Raw genomic sequence first — 16,693 nt, forward strand, 5'->3', positions numbered from 1 at the left:
ACTGTTTATATAGCACATGTTATTTATCATTATTCTTTTTATACCATAAAAGTGAAGATTATTTAGGTGTTAGTTTTGTCGTAACTCTAAAATAACTAGCTTAAACAAATCTAAATAATGATATGAATCATAATCATAATCATAAATTTTAAACAATCAAAGGAGCAATGATGATTATCCAGTTCAATGATGATTTTGTGGCATGTTGAAGAGAATGAATAGAAATAGCATGTACTCATCGCAGTAAAAATTACTGTTTATATACCATTATTGTTTTGACGCCATAAAAGTGAAGATTATTTAGTTGTTAATTTTTTCGTATCTCTTAATTAACTAACCTAAACGGATTTAACTAGTGATATGAATATAATCGCAAATTTTAATCTAACATAAGAGTAATAAAGACTATCCAGTTGTTAATTTTGTGGCAGGTTAAAGAGAAATGACATGAAACCATCGCTGTTAAAAAACGCACCATTTCAACAACATTTACTTGCTTGAATGATTCTGACCAAAGACCCAACAATGTTTTATATGTACTACCAAACAATACTCCTCCCTATTCATACCTCCGAATCCTCTTCCGATTTCGGAGGGGGCAGCAAGAGGAAAAAAAAAATCCTTATTGAATTACCCTTACCAAATCAGGATTACGTTGTCGATGTGGGGTGTTCGAACATGACTGGGAATAAGGAAGGAAAAAAAAAATGTGGAACAGGAAATCGCCGAAGTAAACTGTGATGATTTCTTCCCTTTTTTTCCCCTATCTCCGATATGCTGAAATATAATTTACGTTATCACATTTGACACGCTCTCTTGTTTTTCCCCTTATGTTTGTATAACTAGATTGGAGATGTAAACTGTGTCTAGATGAAGAATCTATTTATTACATCCATATGAATCGATATGTCATTGATGTTAATTGTATATATATATATGTTAAAATAATGAAATAAATATTAGAAAGACCGGAAGGTAATGTTTTTTTTTACATAAATACATAAATTTTTATAAAATTTTTATCATCAATAATGCAATCCCTCTCTTTATAAACAACTTTTTGCAGCTTAGTGCTAAAATTTTCAATACCGGATAGATATCTATTGAGTTTTTGGGCAAAAAAATCTGAAAATGACATTTTGTCTAACACTTTGGCCTTTATGACATCATTACAATTTTAAAAAAATTGTCGCTGTTGGAATAAGTGGTAATCCGATGGTGCAATATCGGGAAAGTATGGTGGGTGTGGCACTCACCCACTTTCTTAAATTTTCAGCTACATTTCTTAATTTTTCAACAACATTACCTACCAGTGTTTCGTCCCATCGCTTGTAAGCGAATATTTTAGGGATGCCAAAGTCTCTAGATTTAGCACAATTATTTTATACGATGGGCTAAACTTAAATTTTATTTGATTAAAGCCTGGTGAACAAGGTGGCTATTCTTGCGATGCAAAAAATATTCGGGGAATATATGTCTTCAATTCCTTGAGCCAGAACAGCATAATGGATAACAAGGCCAATTTTCATATTCATGATGAATACGCACTTGAATCATTACTTGATATAAAATTTGTAAAATTTTGAGGATGAATGAAAATATTTATTTTGAAACTTAAAACTGTCTCTTGTTGTCCTGTAGTTGATCGATCATAAGAATTTTTCCTATACTTCCTTGAAAGCCAAATCGTTCCTTTATTCAATTTTCAATTATACGCTAAATTTTTCTAACTGTAGCCGTGGTGGCTCAGGAGATGGAGCGCTGTCCTTCCTATGAGGTGAGGTTTAAATGCCATCGATGGCTGATAGATACAAATTTGTACCCTGCTCGTACCGACCACACTGTTGACGTCAAATATTCTCAGTGGGAGACGGATCATGAAGTTGAATCCCCTTGTCGTCATGCCAACACGGGAATTTTCGTGGAGTTCCTCACTTTAAAACGCAAATGCGGTTTAGTTCCATCAAAATGTCCTCCACGAAGGCTAGTTTGTCTCAATGCTTGATCCATGATCCCTTGTCTTCTGAATTGGGTTCAAAGTTACCAGACTACGGAGTCAAAGATTGCTAGTTGTAAAATCAAAATTCAGTTGGCTGTTCAACGAAGGTTAAAAAAACATGAGGTAATAAGTGCGAGGTAAAAAAAACACACAATTATTGTCTATTTTTGTAACTTAATAATCCTATTATATCGATATATATTTTATAGCCTATACCAGGACCTTAAGTTCGCATGTAGTTTTCCATGCATAGCTTTTTCAACTTACACATTTAGGTATGCACCACGCCGTATATTTAATACTTGCTGTGAAAGAAAAGTATTAAGTTTATTGAGTGGAAATAAAAAAAACATTGTGATTAGAGAATAACCAGAAGTTTCGGCAGCTGCTGCTTTATTTTAATTGAAAGTAAAACTTTCTGTCTTTGAAGCATCGGTGTTTTTTTTTTTTTTTTTTTGTAAATTTCGTTCGAAACCTTTTTCTTAAATTAATATTTTGATTTATTTATTAAAATAAGGAATTATTAAAAAAAAAAAGATCTATAAGACACCATGAAGGATTTTATTTACAAAATAATAATATAACTACAAAAAAATAATAAATATAGTTAACATTCTTTTCAGGTAAAATCTGTCCGATTAGCCAAAAGCAAATAGGGTGACTTTGTGCTATGTAGACAAAAGCAAAAGGGGGAAAAAATGTGAAAAAGCACAAATGAAAGAACATAAACAGACCTACTATAATTTCAGTTCTTTCAATATACAAACCTTCCTCTAAACGTCAAATGTGTAGACACTGAGGAAGGTTCTTGTTTATTGAACTGAAACTATAGTATGTCCATTTATGCACTTTCATTTGTGCTTTTTTTAATGTCTTATTAATCCTAATTTTACATGCCATGATTGATATGTTCAATATTGCTAGAAAACGAAACCCAGTTAACGTGCTTCATATATAAGTTAATCATGTATGCGTGTGGAATTATTAAATATCTTTCAAAAATAAATAAATTGTTTCATTAAATATGTTTTTGAATTTCAATGCTTAAATTGCTATTATTTATTGCTACCTAATCATTTGGATTTTGTTAAATACATTACTTAGTATAACCCAACCTGATAATTCATCGTCTCCATAAAAATGAAAATAAATATTTAATTTTTCCTTGATACGTTTATTCAAGATTAAATTTTTAAACTGAAGTAAAAAAATGAAAAATAAATTTAAAAGTTTTAAAATATTGTATGTGAAAAACTTTTTCAAAAATTTTAAGATTTAAGAAAAATGTTTCAATAAAATTGTTTTGTAATTTCGATACCTAATACCAATATTTATTGCAACCTAATCATTTGGAGTTTGCTAAACATATTACTTAATTAAGTAGAAACTGAGAATTTATTACTTCCGTTAATATAAAATGGAATATTTTATTTTTCATTACTTATTGTTTTAGATCAAATTTTTAAACTGAAATATAAAAAAATTTAAAAAGTTTACAAAATAATGCGTTACAAAAGATAGTTTAAAAATTTTAGAATTAAAAAAAAAAACTAAAATATTCAATAAAAAACTTCAAAAATACCTAAAAATTAAATTTTGAAAATTAACAAATATGAAAAAGAATATTCAAACACTTGTATATTTGAGCATAAAAAGAGAATAACATTTTCCTTTCCTTTTCAAATTAATTTTAACCATTTCCCATCAGCTCCAAAAACCACATCGAACATCAGTACAAATCAATTCTTCACGAAAACAAAAAATTCAAATAAGATGAATTTTAAAAGACTACACTTCACACCCAATATCTCACCTCAAAACTTTACGAATATCGTAACAACACCGGCCCAATATTGAGAGCAACCTTTCCTCCACACTCAAATATAAAGAGCAAAAGAAAGAGACTTTCCCGCAAAACGACGAATCCAATTTGACTCCCCTCTTCACAAAACTGATGGACACGTTTTGCATACGTGCGGAATTAATACACATTTTTTTTTATCACCACCCCTCCGTGGGTCCCTCAAAACCCCCCATCATACTTATTTTGTATGATTTTTTCACTCATTTCCATCGAAGATTTGGGTGGGAGTTTTATTGAAAGAGGCATTGAGTTTATTGATGTTGACATGATCGAGATCAATTCTGACAGATTTTTTTTTCTTCTCCTTCTGTGTGTGTTTTTGGCGACATTTCCCTTTTGGCTGAATATCAGTTTTTCTGGAATTCTGGGAAGTATTAAATGATGTGATGATTTCTCTTCAGTCTTTACTGGAATAAGACTGTTAAATATATGGACTATGTAATTAAAAGGTTTGAGAAAAATCTAATAATAAGCCACATTTTCGAAATTGTTCAAGAGAGCGTTTTTTTAAGATGCCTTGGGAGAAAAATACCGTGATTTAACAATGGGGGTAATTAGATGTTTTAGTATAGTGTGCTGTTATCAGGGGGAAATTTCGGAAACGTTTGCAAAGCATATCGAGAAGCAATATTAGGGAACAGTTTTAAGTAGAAAAAAATTTCAATTTTGGAATAAGTGTTACTTATCACAATAATGCTTCCAGCCAAAAAAAGAAAATGCGAATAAGCTTTGAGAAAAATGTAATTTTAGATTTTATTAAAAAGGTATTCAAGCCGTAAATTAAATTGAAAATCAGATGATTAAGGTGTTGAATATTTATTAAAAAATAAAAGTTTAGAAAACAAAGTTTCAACATTGTAAGAAGAAAAAAAATCTAGAGGTTCATTACAGGTCGAGTAAAATATTAGCAAATTACGAGTTAGTTATGTTTGTTATTAGACTTTTTTTGTTTTGTTTACTGTAAGTTTTATTTCTCATTTAAGTTTTTTTTTTGTGTGTTGGTATCTTTTTAAGTTTTTATTATCTTGATTATATTGTTATATTTTGTGTATTATTTTGTGTATTATTTTGCTATTTTGTCAGAAAATACAAAATATCACACAAGTGATAAACATTCTTAGCATTTCTTCAAAGCTTATTGAACATTGCTAGTTTGATTTTGAGGCATTCTAATGGTAGTAAAAAAAAAAGATACGTTATTATTTTCTCTTTAAAATTTCTACACATCAGTAAGCGACTACTGCCATATCATAAAAAATTACTTTACAAATACTATTTTCAGTTCCAGAATGCTGCCCTAGTGTTAGATGTGCCTAGCCTCTTCACTTGAAATAGGAGAAGTTATCTTTTAGAAATGCGATCAAATAAAGATGGTGCATAAAACCTCCAGCGAATGAGGCATCTTCACACAAGCATCTCGGTAAGTTTTTTTTATTTCAATTTGTTTATTTTATAATTGCTTATAAAAAGAAACTTAATTCGGTATCAGATGTTCGCTATATTTTGCTAATATGTTCAAAGTTGAAGATCTGGTAAAATTAATCATGCAGTTAAGAAAATATGTCACAAGAGGTCTCAATTAGAACTAAAATAGTAAGATCTATGTTTAATGTTTTAATTTTCAGGTTTTATGCAAGTATTTTCCCATTGATGACAAATTAAATTTAAAATGGCTATCAAATATCCGATGCAATTCGAAAGAAATCTGTTATCTAATATATACTATAAAAAATCTATTACGTAATTCTAAAAATATCTATTATTCTATTTATCTTCGAAAAATTGTTTAAAATTTACAATAATTGAAATAGCATAAGTTTTAGTTTTAAAGATATTAAGTTATAGAAATCCAAGAATCATCAAGTCAAATATTTTAGCACTACACAAACAAACACAAACAAATATTTTTATATTGACAATAAAAAATTTTATACATTAATTCAAAATTATATCGAAATAACAAGTATTATAATTGTAATTAACTAATCAATAACCTAATCTAAGCTTTTCTTACAAGTCTTTTTTATATCCAAAAAATTTGAATTACAAATTAACACTTTTCATCAAAAATAAAAACAAGGAACATTAAGAAAGAACATGATTAATTCTAACTTCGTTTTATTTATTTACCTCTAATGAACTTCCTTCGATAAATGTTTTTGAATTTTAGAGATACACTTATTTGTATGAAAATAAGAGTAATTCTGAACATCATTAATGCCATATTTATGTTCATAAAAACATTTTTACATCAATAATAATGATCAACAGACGTACGTGATTTTTCGTACGAGATAAGGAAAAAAAAAACGTTAAGACGAATAGAAATATTACACTTCGATTTTCCTATATTTCTTATAAAAAATAAAAAAAAAGCATGAAAATTTTAAAATTATAATAATTTGAAAGAAAATATTTTTCAATTAGGAATTGGAAGGAAAAACATTTGATACAAGAAATTTTTATTATTTGTCCTTTTTAGACATTTAACTGACATTGATATTTGCACCAAAATAGAAGATTCCAAAAATAGTAATTTTATACAAAAATATTTTATATTTAAGTGATTTTACTATCATTAAAATTTGAAATCATGGCATTTTTTACGAAAGTTAGAAAGACGGAATGCATATAATGAGTAGAAATTAATGCTAATTCTGATCATTTATTTCTCTTTACAAAAAATTCTGAAAGTAAGAAGTATAGAAATAGGAAAATTAAATTTTTTCTTCAATTGAAAAAAAATTTGGAATACAGTTTGATTTTTTCTTTAGTATCAATAATGTTACGCTGATATTTGTCCCAAAGACATTCTAACAATTATTAATTTAATTTATACAATCATTTTTTTTGCGGTAAAGCAATTTTACTTGTATGAAAAAATTGAAATTAGAAATTATCAGCATTTTTCGGGAAAGATAATCAATTAATACTAAACTCCAAAACTCATTTGTTTAAAAAAAACTTGAAAATAAAAAGTGTGGTAACATGAAACTAGAAAATTTTACATTTACATTTGTGCATTTCGGCAATTTTGCCTGTATAAGAAATTTAAACTAGAATTTATCACTTTTTTGTCATAGATAAAAACACAGGTATAAGAATATCAAGCTGGATTTTTCTTTCAAAAATGAATTGAAAAAAAATTGGAATAAGAAATTTTAATTTTAATCTTTTTTCTCCAATTATTAACTGAACGTACATAGACAATTTTACCAAGAATTCTGAACCAAGAAATATTAATATTTTTTGTGAAAAGTGTGAGTTCATACTAAATCACGAGTTTCCTTTATTTCTCTTACAATAATTTTTAATAAAGAGCATGAAATAATAACCGAATTCCAGTTTCATTCTTTTTTCTATAATAGAGACTTGAAAGTAAGAGGTATATTAATACGAAACTAAAAAAAATTTCAATAACGGATGGAAAAAAAATTGGAATTAGAAATTTTAATTTCTTTTTCTAACTTAAAACGGATTCGATCCACAGGCCGGGCAAGGTTGGCTCAGCCTTTCATCCCTTCAGTGGTTCGATAAATTAGTACCAAGCATGCTTGGAAACTAAACACTAGGGGTTTTGTGTTAGACTGACCACTTAACCGGAACATCTGCTCCTGCACCCCAGAGCCCATGGTCAAGAAAATTGAGATGGCCACAGTAGGCTTTGGCCCTCTGTGGGCTGTCGCGCCACTGAGTTTAGTTTTTTTTTTCTAACTTAAAACTCACATTGACAGTTGTACCAAAATTCTGAAAACCATTAACTAAATTTATTCAAGAACTTTTTCTTGTATTAAAAATTGAAACTAGGAATTATCAATATTTTTTTGGCAAAAACACAGAATACTAAAGAGTATGAGTTTATACTGAATTCCGATTTTCATTTATTTTACTTACAATAAATTTTAATAAAGAATATGAATTAATAATGGATTTCAGTTTCATTCATTTTTCCATAATAAAGACATAAAAGTAAAAGGTATATTAATATGAAACTAGAAAAAAAAGTTTCAATAATGAATTGAAAGTAAGAAAACATTGGAATAAGACATTTAAATTTTTTTTCTAGCTTAAAACTAATAATGACAAGTGTACCAAAATTCTGAAAACCATTAGCTTAATTTAAACAAGCACTTTTACTTGTATAAAACATTGAAACTAGGAATTATCAATATTTTTTGGATGAAAACACAGAATAATTAAGAGTATGAGTTCATAATAAATTCCGTTTTTCATTTATTTCTCTTACAATGAATTTTAATAAGGAATATAAATTAATATCGAATTCCAGTTTCATTCATTTTCCTATAATAATATTATTCTACTTTTTACTTGAAAGTAAAAGGTATATTAATATGAAGCTAGAAAAAAAAATTTCAGTAACGAATAGAAAAAAAGAAAATTGGAATAAGAAATTTTAATTTTTTTTCTAACTTAAAACTTACATTGACAGTTGTACCTAAATTCAGAAAGCCATTAACTTAATTTGTACAAGTATTTTTACTTGTATAAAAAATTGTAACTGGGCATTATCCATATTTTTGATGAAAACACAGAATACTAAAGAGCATAAATTCCGATTTTCATTCATTTCTCTTCCAATGAAATGAGTTGAAAGTTAAAAGTATTTGAGACAAGAAAATAACACCGCTTGGAAAAAGCTAGGAACCTTTTTTGTAATCGAATTACTGCTTTCAGTTTGTTTCCCCAATTACCGACTCTAAATTCTCCGACTTAATCTAATCACAGCGGCGGACAGGTGAGAGCGGTTAGCCCGGAACTGATTAGCCATACCTAATTAGAAATTGATAATTTTCATCGAAATGAACAGGAATTTAATTATATCCTGCCAAGAAAAGAGATTTCGCCTTTAACTTTTTGTTGCCTTTTTGATCGAGTTAGAAAAGTCTAATATTGTCTGTTGGTGACTCTGGGGGGAAAATATTTAAGGTGTGTATTCGTATAAAATATATGCAATGGTAATTTAATTTGACTGTACAACGTACTGAAACAAAATGAAATTGCTCGACATTTTTTTGTTTCAATTACGTCATTGAAAAATAATCATACAGATGTAGTCTACGTCTCTTTCGTTAGTGACAGTTGATTAGAAAAAGACACGTAGAATTTTAACATGGTGCTGAAAAAAAGGGTGTTCCTTACGGACCGCCTTGAATATTTGATTCCCTATCAAAAATGAAAACAAAAAAGCATGCACATTGAGAGGGGGGAGGTAGGAATTCAATATTTAAACAAGGAAAAAACAAAACCTCTAACAAAATTTGACAAAGCATAGGCGCATACAAAAACTTGTAGACTGAAACATGATGATGTTTCTAATCATCGTCTACCAACTGTACTCTTTTTTCCTACAGTAATCAAATCTGGTTTGTTTAGTACATAAGCCTTTCTGTACTATGATTTGCCAGATTCCGGTAAAATTATTTTTTCTTTCGCTTTAATAATGCCTTGCAATCCCCAAAGTGCATGCTTCTTTGATTTCATTTTCGATAAAAATTCTAAAACTAAATAAAGGGCAGTCTTTACGGAATACCCTGTATTATGGGGTCAAAGTAGTATTTTAATTAGAAAGATAAAAAAAAATCCCTGTCTGAATCTGATGTATAAATAAGGGAAAGTTAGATGGTATTAAAAAATCCAAACCAGTTTGATGACTTAATTACCTGATGAAGCTTGAAGTGGCTTGACGCAGTTTCATACAGGATTCAAACAGGTTTTGAAAATCTGGCTTTCCTTGATAATGATTCATCAATTTTGATGAAATTTTTTTAACACACTTAAATGCTAAAATAATATTTTTGTGCTCTTTAACGTTGTCTACCTTAGTTCACACTTAAATGCTACTTTTAGAATTTATTGAATACATTTTTTTTATTTAGTTTTTATCACGGATAATAAACACATACATTAATGGCGGTGATCACGGAATACACTGTGGTGTCATAAAAAGAAATATTTTCTTAAAAAATGCTTTTAATTTAGATAACTAAATTTAAATTACTGATGCAGTTAATCATTTGATTCATAGAGTATGATTTAAGAGCGGGTGAATTTTTGTTTCTTTTATATTTTTTTCAAACATTTTAACTATAACTTACGTGAAACCTTCTTGCATTTTTATTAAACTATGTAAAAAATATAAATTCAAATTAGAAATTTTAAACTGGTTCAAAATATTGCAGTAATCATAGCGATTGGTGGAAGGTAGTCCAAATCAACCATGGCCGTCAGTGGAGGGGTGGACGGGGTTATATTTGCCCTCCTCAATAATTAGAAATTTGTAAAAGCGCCCCTCAATATTTTAGACAAATGAAGAATATTTTCGAGAGTTATTATTGATTTAAATTCCCTAAAAATAAAAACAAAGAGATAAAAATAATTAATCTTTTTTAAAGTTATTTAGCACATTTGATGTTTTTTTTTTATTTGCGAAATTTAGAGAACTATTGTGAATGTGTAATTTAATCTTATCCCCTTCTAAAATTTAGCCCCTGCAACGCCCTTGGCATTGACCCTTGTTGGAGATTGACCACCTGGTACGAGTTAGAAGCATAGTACAGGATTTATTTAGGGTTAAATTCATTTTAAAATTCTATTTAGCTTAGCTTTACATTATTTGTCGTTTAGTAAGTTATAGTGTTAGTGTGCGGTGTGCAAAAAAGGGAACACCTTGAGCAACTTTTGAAAGTTAATAATTAAAAATTGAGCGGGAAAATGAAATGAAATTTTCTGATTGATTCAGTGGAAGCCATTGTTTTACATTTAACAATAGACTACTCAGTTTTGTCAAATATTTTAAAAATGACATCAGTGATGTTTGCCAGCTTATAGCTCTAATCAAAAAGGTTGTTTTTCGTGTGTTCTGTAATGCCTATTTATTTTTATTCGTTATGTCAAGCTATCTGAATGATCAACGTGATTGTTGTAGTGCAGGTGGTGCTACTTCACTAAATTATTGTTTTTAAAGCTACCAGAAACCACGTGTCATATTTTATTCGTAAGTTATGCTTTTGAAACTAAATAGTTTAAAATAAACGTTAATTGAAATAAAGGAAAATAAATAGAGAAATGGTACTAATTGTTGTAGAGAAACGTAAAAAACGCCAAAACTATTATTGACGCCAATGATTAAGTTCGGTGGTAGTTTACTTATTGAAGTAAAAAAGTAATGTATTTACTAAAAAAACAAAATTTGTTGGAGAGATGGCACTAATTCGCTTAAGAGAGATTTAAAAATCATAATTAATTATTAAAGTCGAAGATCCTCAATTAATTTTGGTAGTAGGTACTAATTAAAATTTAAAAAAATTTTTAAAAATAAACTGCATACTTAAAAGCAAAATTGATGGAGGAAATGTGTTTGTTCGTTACGGTACTTATTCGTAAAAATTCGTCATAGTATTATTGACATCAATGACGTTTAATTTTGCTAATAAGCCCTGGCATTATGGTATTTGGTACAGTTTTAATATATACCAAATATACTTATATATAGGTATGAAGTATTTCACGAGAAAATTTACTGTCTATGAAAGCTGCGCAAATACTGTGCTTTTTTGTAATAGAAACTGCGGAAATAGGTATTTTACTGCCCCTCGAAGGTATGAATATATAAGAAACTTATTTGATTTTGATAAATTTTAAACATGAGTGTTACCAGATGATACTGAATGCAGTTAATTTTTATTTTTAGGGAATGAACTACTTTTTGCTTAATCTAATAATGTAAAACCACCGAGAAGGGCAACAAATAATAGTAAATAAATAAAATATGTTAGCTTTATTATTTGTATCGGTTTGTTTTTAAGTTTTGAGCTTGATTTTGCAATGTTGCTCAGATGTGATTCATTTATTTTACTTTATTTCACGGACGAGGAGCGAATATTCAACTTGTGTGTAATGTATGAAGTAACCCATCAAAAGTTATTGTAAAATAATAAACACCATAATATGGAGATTTTTCTACTTAGAATAACCGATGAAAGCAAATTAGTATATTGCGTCAGTTTCATGCGATATAAGCCAACCTAAACTCACAAATATTCCGAACTATTTCGAATTTTTTTGTTATGAATACGGATTTGGAATTGTCACTATAGCTTAAGTAAAGATAGTAGAAATTGTAAGCCAAATGTAAAACTAAACAGCAAAGTATAGAGTAAAATTTAACTGTGTGAATCGTGGTTATGAATTAAATGAAATCATAAGAATAATTTGCAATATGTTTAAATATTAAGAGCATCTGAATTTGCTTTAAGCAAAGCATAAAATTTTATTCATTTTTTTTCTTTTCTTTTTTTTTTAAATTTGAACTCTTTTAGTTGTAAGTTAATTTTTTGAGATAATTGTGCCAGATATTTGCATAACCTCCTTAAATCTGTGAAAAAAGAAAAAGAAAAGAAAAATCTTTAAAATGTTAAAAAATAACTTTAAATGACACTTAAGAAAAAGAAATAGAATATATAAAAAAAAATTTTTTTCATAAGAACGAGAAAGGAAAGTTAAGGGCGTTAGAAGAAAACTTCCAACTTGTAACTAACTTTAAATGATATCAACGTAAAACTTGTTTTTCTGCAACGTAAGTTAGTACAAGGAAAAGCAACATTTACAGAGTTAAGATGTAAAATTTTTTAAAAAATCTTTATTTCAAGTAATTTATTAACTCTCATCATTGTACATGTTTATAATACAACGCAATAACAGTATTAACAGAATGTATTATCATTAGTGTTTTTTCTGTTTGCTTTTTTGAGTTCAAAGCCTGAAAATTTAGAATAACTCGCTAAGAAACGAGAGCACTTAGAATAATATGCTTAGAATATATGTTCCTGTGGAGGCGAAATATTTTTATTATTCTATACTTCGGCACTGAAAAAAAAACTATGATTAAATTGAAATACTTGATTAATTATTTGATGAGGATTTCCAAAACATTTAATATTCACAAAGTTATATATTTTTTAGTTATTTTTTTAAAGTCCTTCAAATTGAATTTTTATTAATTATTTTTTTAAGTAAATTTTTTATAGTATGAACGTAATAGTATAAAAGTAATTTGATCCTAAAAGTTAAATTATATTAACTATAAAAATTTTACATGTACATATAGAAATTTTACATGTAAGATAAAATAAATATGCATGTGATACTAAGTTTAAAATAATGTTTCCATTATTAGTTAATATTTTTAGGTTAAAACAAAATAATTAATTTTCATCGAAATTCTAATCAATATATCGTAAGGGATTATACAAAATTATTTAGTTTTACTAAACAAGGCTACTGTTATTATGGTTTTCTGACATTTTTTCAACACTACTAAGTTTTGAGTTTTAATTTCTTAATAAGAAACGTATTTTCTTATTTGTTAGAGCAATTTTATTTGAAAAACAAATCATGCAATAATTTTTTTTTACTGTTGTAATTTTTTTGTTTAAATCTTTTCATGAAATTTATTTACAGTCAAAAAATTACATTTTGAAAAAAAAAAAGTCACATCGTTATTTTTCCTTTATATTCAATAAAAAATTATAGTCATTAAAATCACAATAGAACTATTATTATTATTTTTTTTTTTTTGTAAATTTATGACTTAATAGAAATTCAAAAGTTGTAAAGCTCCTCTTTATATTGTACGAGAAGTTGGTACAGGAAAAAAAAATTGCGATATTTCTAAAATATGGCGCTTTGACGAAGTTAATGATAAAATAATACGAAATAAAGCGTTAAAGTTTTCAGAAAAACCCAGTAATAACCAGATTAAAAAATATAATTTTTAATATATTCAACTCAATTTTAACAAAATTAAATTTTCAAGTTTTTGAAAATTCACTTTTAAGAATTACAGCAATAAAGCTTTTTAGATGAAAAATAAATATAAATTGGTTCTCAAACCATATTTATACTTCTTAAAATTAAATTATTTTTCAGAAGCATGTTATGATGGGATAAATTACTATTAATTCTAAAATGCTCATAGTTTTTTTTTTTTCGCAAGGAAAATCCGTATATATAGGTGTCATAAATTCGCATTTACATTGCACATTAAAAATAGTTTTTTTTTTCCTTACTTAAGTTTCTCTGTAATCCTAAGAAAAATATTATATTATATTTCCGTTTCGAAAAACAAAATAAGTACATACAAACATATCAATAAATGAGTGATGTAAGAAAGATATTAAGCTGACGGCTAATATATTAATTAATAATTGAAAACAAGCAGTGAAACATTGAAAATGAAAACAATATTTAATATACTCTTACCGTGCCTGTCATTGCTGTCTTCCTCTCTTGCACGATCTTCTTTGTCAGTTAGCACACTGGATGGGGAGGACGTTCCCCCACTTGCAGGCCGAGGTGGTGGTAAAAGCAGTGGCGGCCCCTGAGACAAACTTAGCCCCATTGCTGAATGTGCAAGGGCTAGACCTGGAAACATATGTGGGGCTGAAAGTCTGTCTACTACACTATGTAAAGAACGTGGACCTCCTGGTCGACTGGCTAATAGGTGGGGAAAACTACTCACTGATGCTGATAAAGGTCTGTCTGGGTTAAAAGACTTAGAAACAAATTCCGTTAGTTGCTCCATCAAGGACAAGCGGGAATAACACCGGAATATTGTTTTATGATATTTTTAGAGATTACAAGCGGTAAGTGAAATCCTTATTGATGCATTTCACAGTAATCTGTGAGACAATGATTTGTATGGGAAGGATTTTTAAGCGTGGTGAACTATATAGAAAAATTTTTGATATTGTGAATTAGTTGTTTATTGAAAACTTTTGCAAATTCAAGAACAACCGGTTCGTCAAAAGTCTATTTAAATATCCATGTCGCAGAAAAATGTATTCGAGAATATGGAAAATTTAATAATAGATGCCATTTTTTATGAAAAATCTTTAGTTTGATAATAATTTAGATTAAAATCTAAGCCCCTTAAAGTTATTAGAATAAAGTTTCCAAATTAAGATGTTTATTTTTATTATCTTTTCAAACAACACAAATCCACACGTGGTTTTCGGCAACTTTTATGTTCGTTTGATATATTGCTGACACCAACAGCTCGTTTCGACTACTGTCCGAACATTCTGATCGCGTTTTGACTTTTGCAACATCACCGGAAGTGGGTGGGGTTTGAAGGGGCGGAGTTTAATGACGCAACGTATCGCTAAACCAGCCCACTTGAGAATTGGTCTTCTATTTTTCTTACGGGTCGTTTCACTCATTCGATAAACGCTCTCGCATTGTGCGACGTAAATGAAGTGATTGCGTCCGCATATCCGATAATTAGGCTTTCAATTTTATGAAGACAAATTGCGCGTGTGAATAATTTTCTTTTCTTTTCAATTGTTTTTGAAGAAGAGATGGTAATAGATTTAATTTGATTTATCTTGTCAAGAAGATAAATAATGCTCTCAATTAAAACACGCTAAATGTAATAGAGTATAAGAAATTAAATAGCATTATTTGATGGAATTAATAAGTCAATGCAGAATTATTTCATTCTTACAGTTTATTTTACGTGTTTAAAAAAAACTTTTGTTTTATTTTTCGCTTTATTATTTAATCCAAAATCATAATATAATGTTGGTGAATCAGTTTTTCCATGTTTTATAAGCGATCAGAAATACAAGGTATTCCGCACAAACCGCCATTTATGTCCATTTTTTGAAAACCATTTTAAAAAGAAACCAAACTTATCTACACATTAAAGATATCAATTAAAAAAGCAGAAAAACTTTATCAAAATCGGATGAATCGCATTTAAGAAAGGTTAGTCTAAAAACATTAAAACCAGTTTGATTGACGACAGAGAAAAAGGATTTCTGATAACCACCTTTTCCTTTTTTGAGTACCATATGGCCATCAAACAGGGTTTAATATTTCAACACTGCCCTCTTCAATAGTGTTTAGTAAAATTGTCAGCAACTCTTTTCTTTATCCAGTCTTTAATATTAGATTAAGTGAACAGAAATTTGACTTATTTTTTCATAAGGATTCAAAAAATATATATTAAGAGTAGTGATTACGAAACACCCTGTATACTTAATAAAATGTGTAAAGCACTCTATAAATATAATTTCTCTCTTAAAATGTGAAGGGGAGATACCAACTTTTTTACATGCTCTATGTTTATTCAATCTAAAAACATGTTTTTTAGATTGAATTCAATCCTGACATAAACAATTACATTTTTCAATCTTTTTAAAATAACCTTCAGCTAAAATAATTATTTAATAGTGCAATACTTGAATTATTTTTGATCTAGAATGTCTTTTTATTTGTGGGGGGGGGGGGGAAATATTTTTTTGCTTGTTTAATGCTTAAAACGTCTGTTCCAATATTGTCCTTTCATTAGTTCACCAATAAACAATTTTATTTTTATATTAGTAGTACAGAACCCGTTATCTGGAAATCAGAAAACCGGAAAACCAAAAAACCGGAACGAAATTCAATAAAATTTCTCGACATTATTTAAAAATAATTTTTTTTTCCTCATAAGATTTTAGGATTTTTCTTTATTTTTTGAAAGATGTTTACCTTACCATCATTTTGGAAATAATCATAGTGTATTACGTCATCGTTTTTTCTTCTTTTTAAGATTATTTCCAATTTTTTTTTTTTTTTTAGTTGAGTTTAACAATAAAAAAACAGCTTTTTGTAGCGATTCAGAAAACCGGAAAAATCATTTATCCGGAATTGCGATGGTCCCGATCGTTCCGGATAATCGGTTCCCTACTGTACTAACCAACTCTAAAAGATAATTTTTCAAACAGAAAAAGCTTATCATTTGATTAAAAATTGGAAATGAAAAT

The 16,693-nt window shown here is 28.2% G+C and overlaps 1 protein-coding gene across 1 annotated transcript in view; it reads right to left on the reverse strand.

The window, feature by feature from the left end:
- The window catches only part of LOC107457353 (uncharacterized), an 80,719-nt gene extending 65,753 nt beyond the window's left edge, over nucleotides 1–14,966 (reverse strand). Inside the window, exon 1 of the mRNA XM_021148380.4 lies at nucleotides 14,145–14,966. Within this exon, the coding sequence (XP_021004039.1) occupies nucleotides 14,145–14,466 (322 nt within the window). The 5' untranslated portion in view covers nucleotides 14,467–14,966. The remainder of the gene's footprint in view (nucleotides 1–14,144) is intronic.
- Between the last annotated feature and the right edge of the window lie 1,727 nt (nucleotides 14,967–16,693).

The sequence above is a fragment of the Parasteatoda tepidariorum genome, chromosome 6, assembly GCF_982258835.1.
Source record: "Parasteatoda tepidariorum strain Cologne lab strain chromosome 6, Ptep-v5.0, whole genome shotgun sequence".
NCBI classification, from domain to species: Eukaryota; Metazoa; Arthropoda; class Arachnida; order Araneae; family Theridiidae; genus Parasteatoda; species Parasteatoda tepidariorum.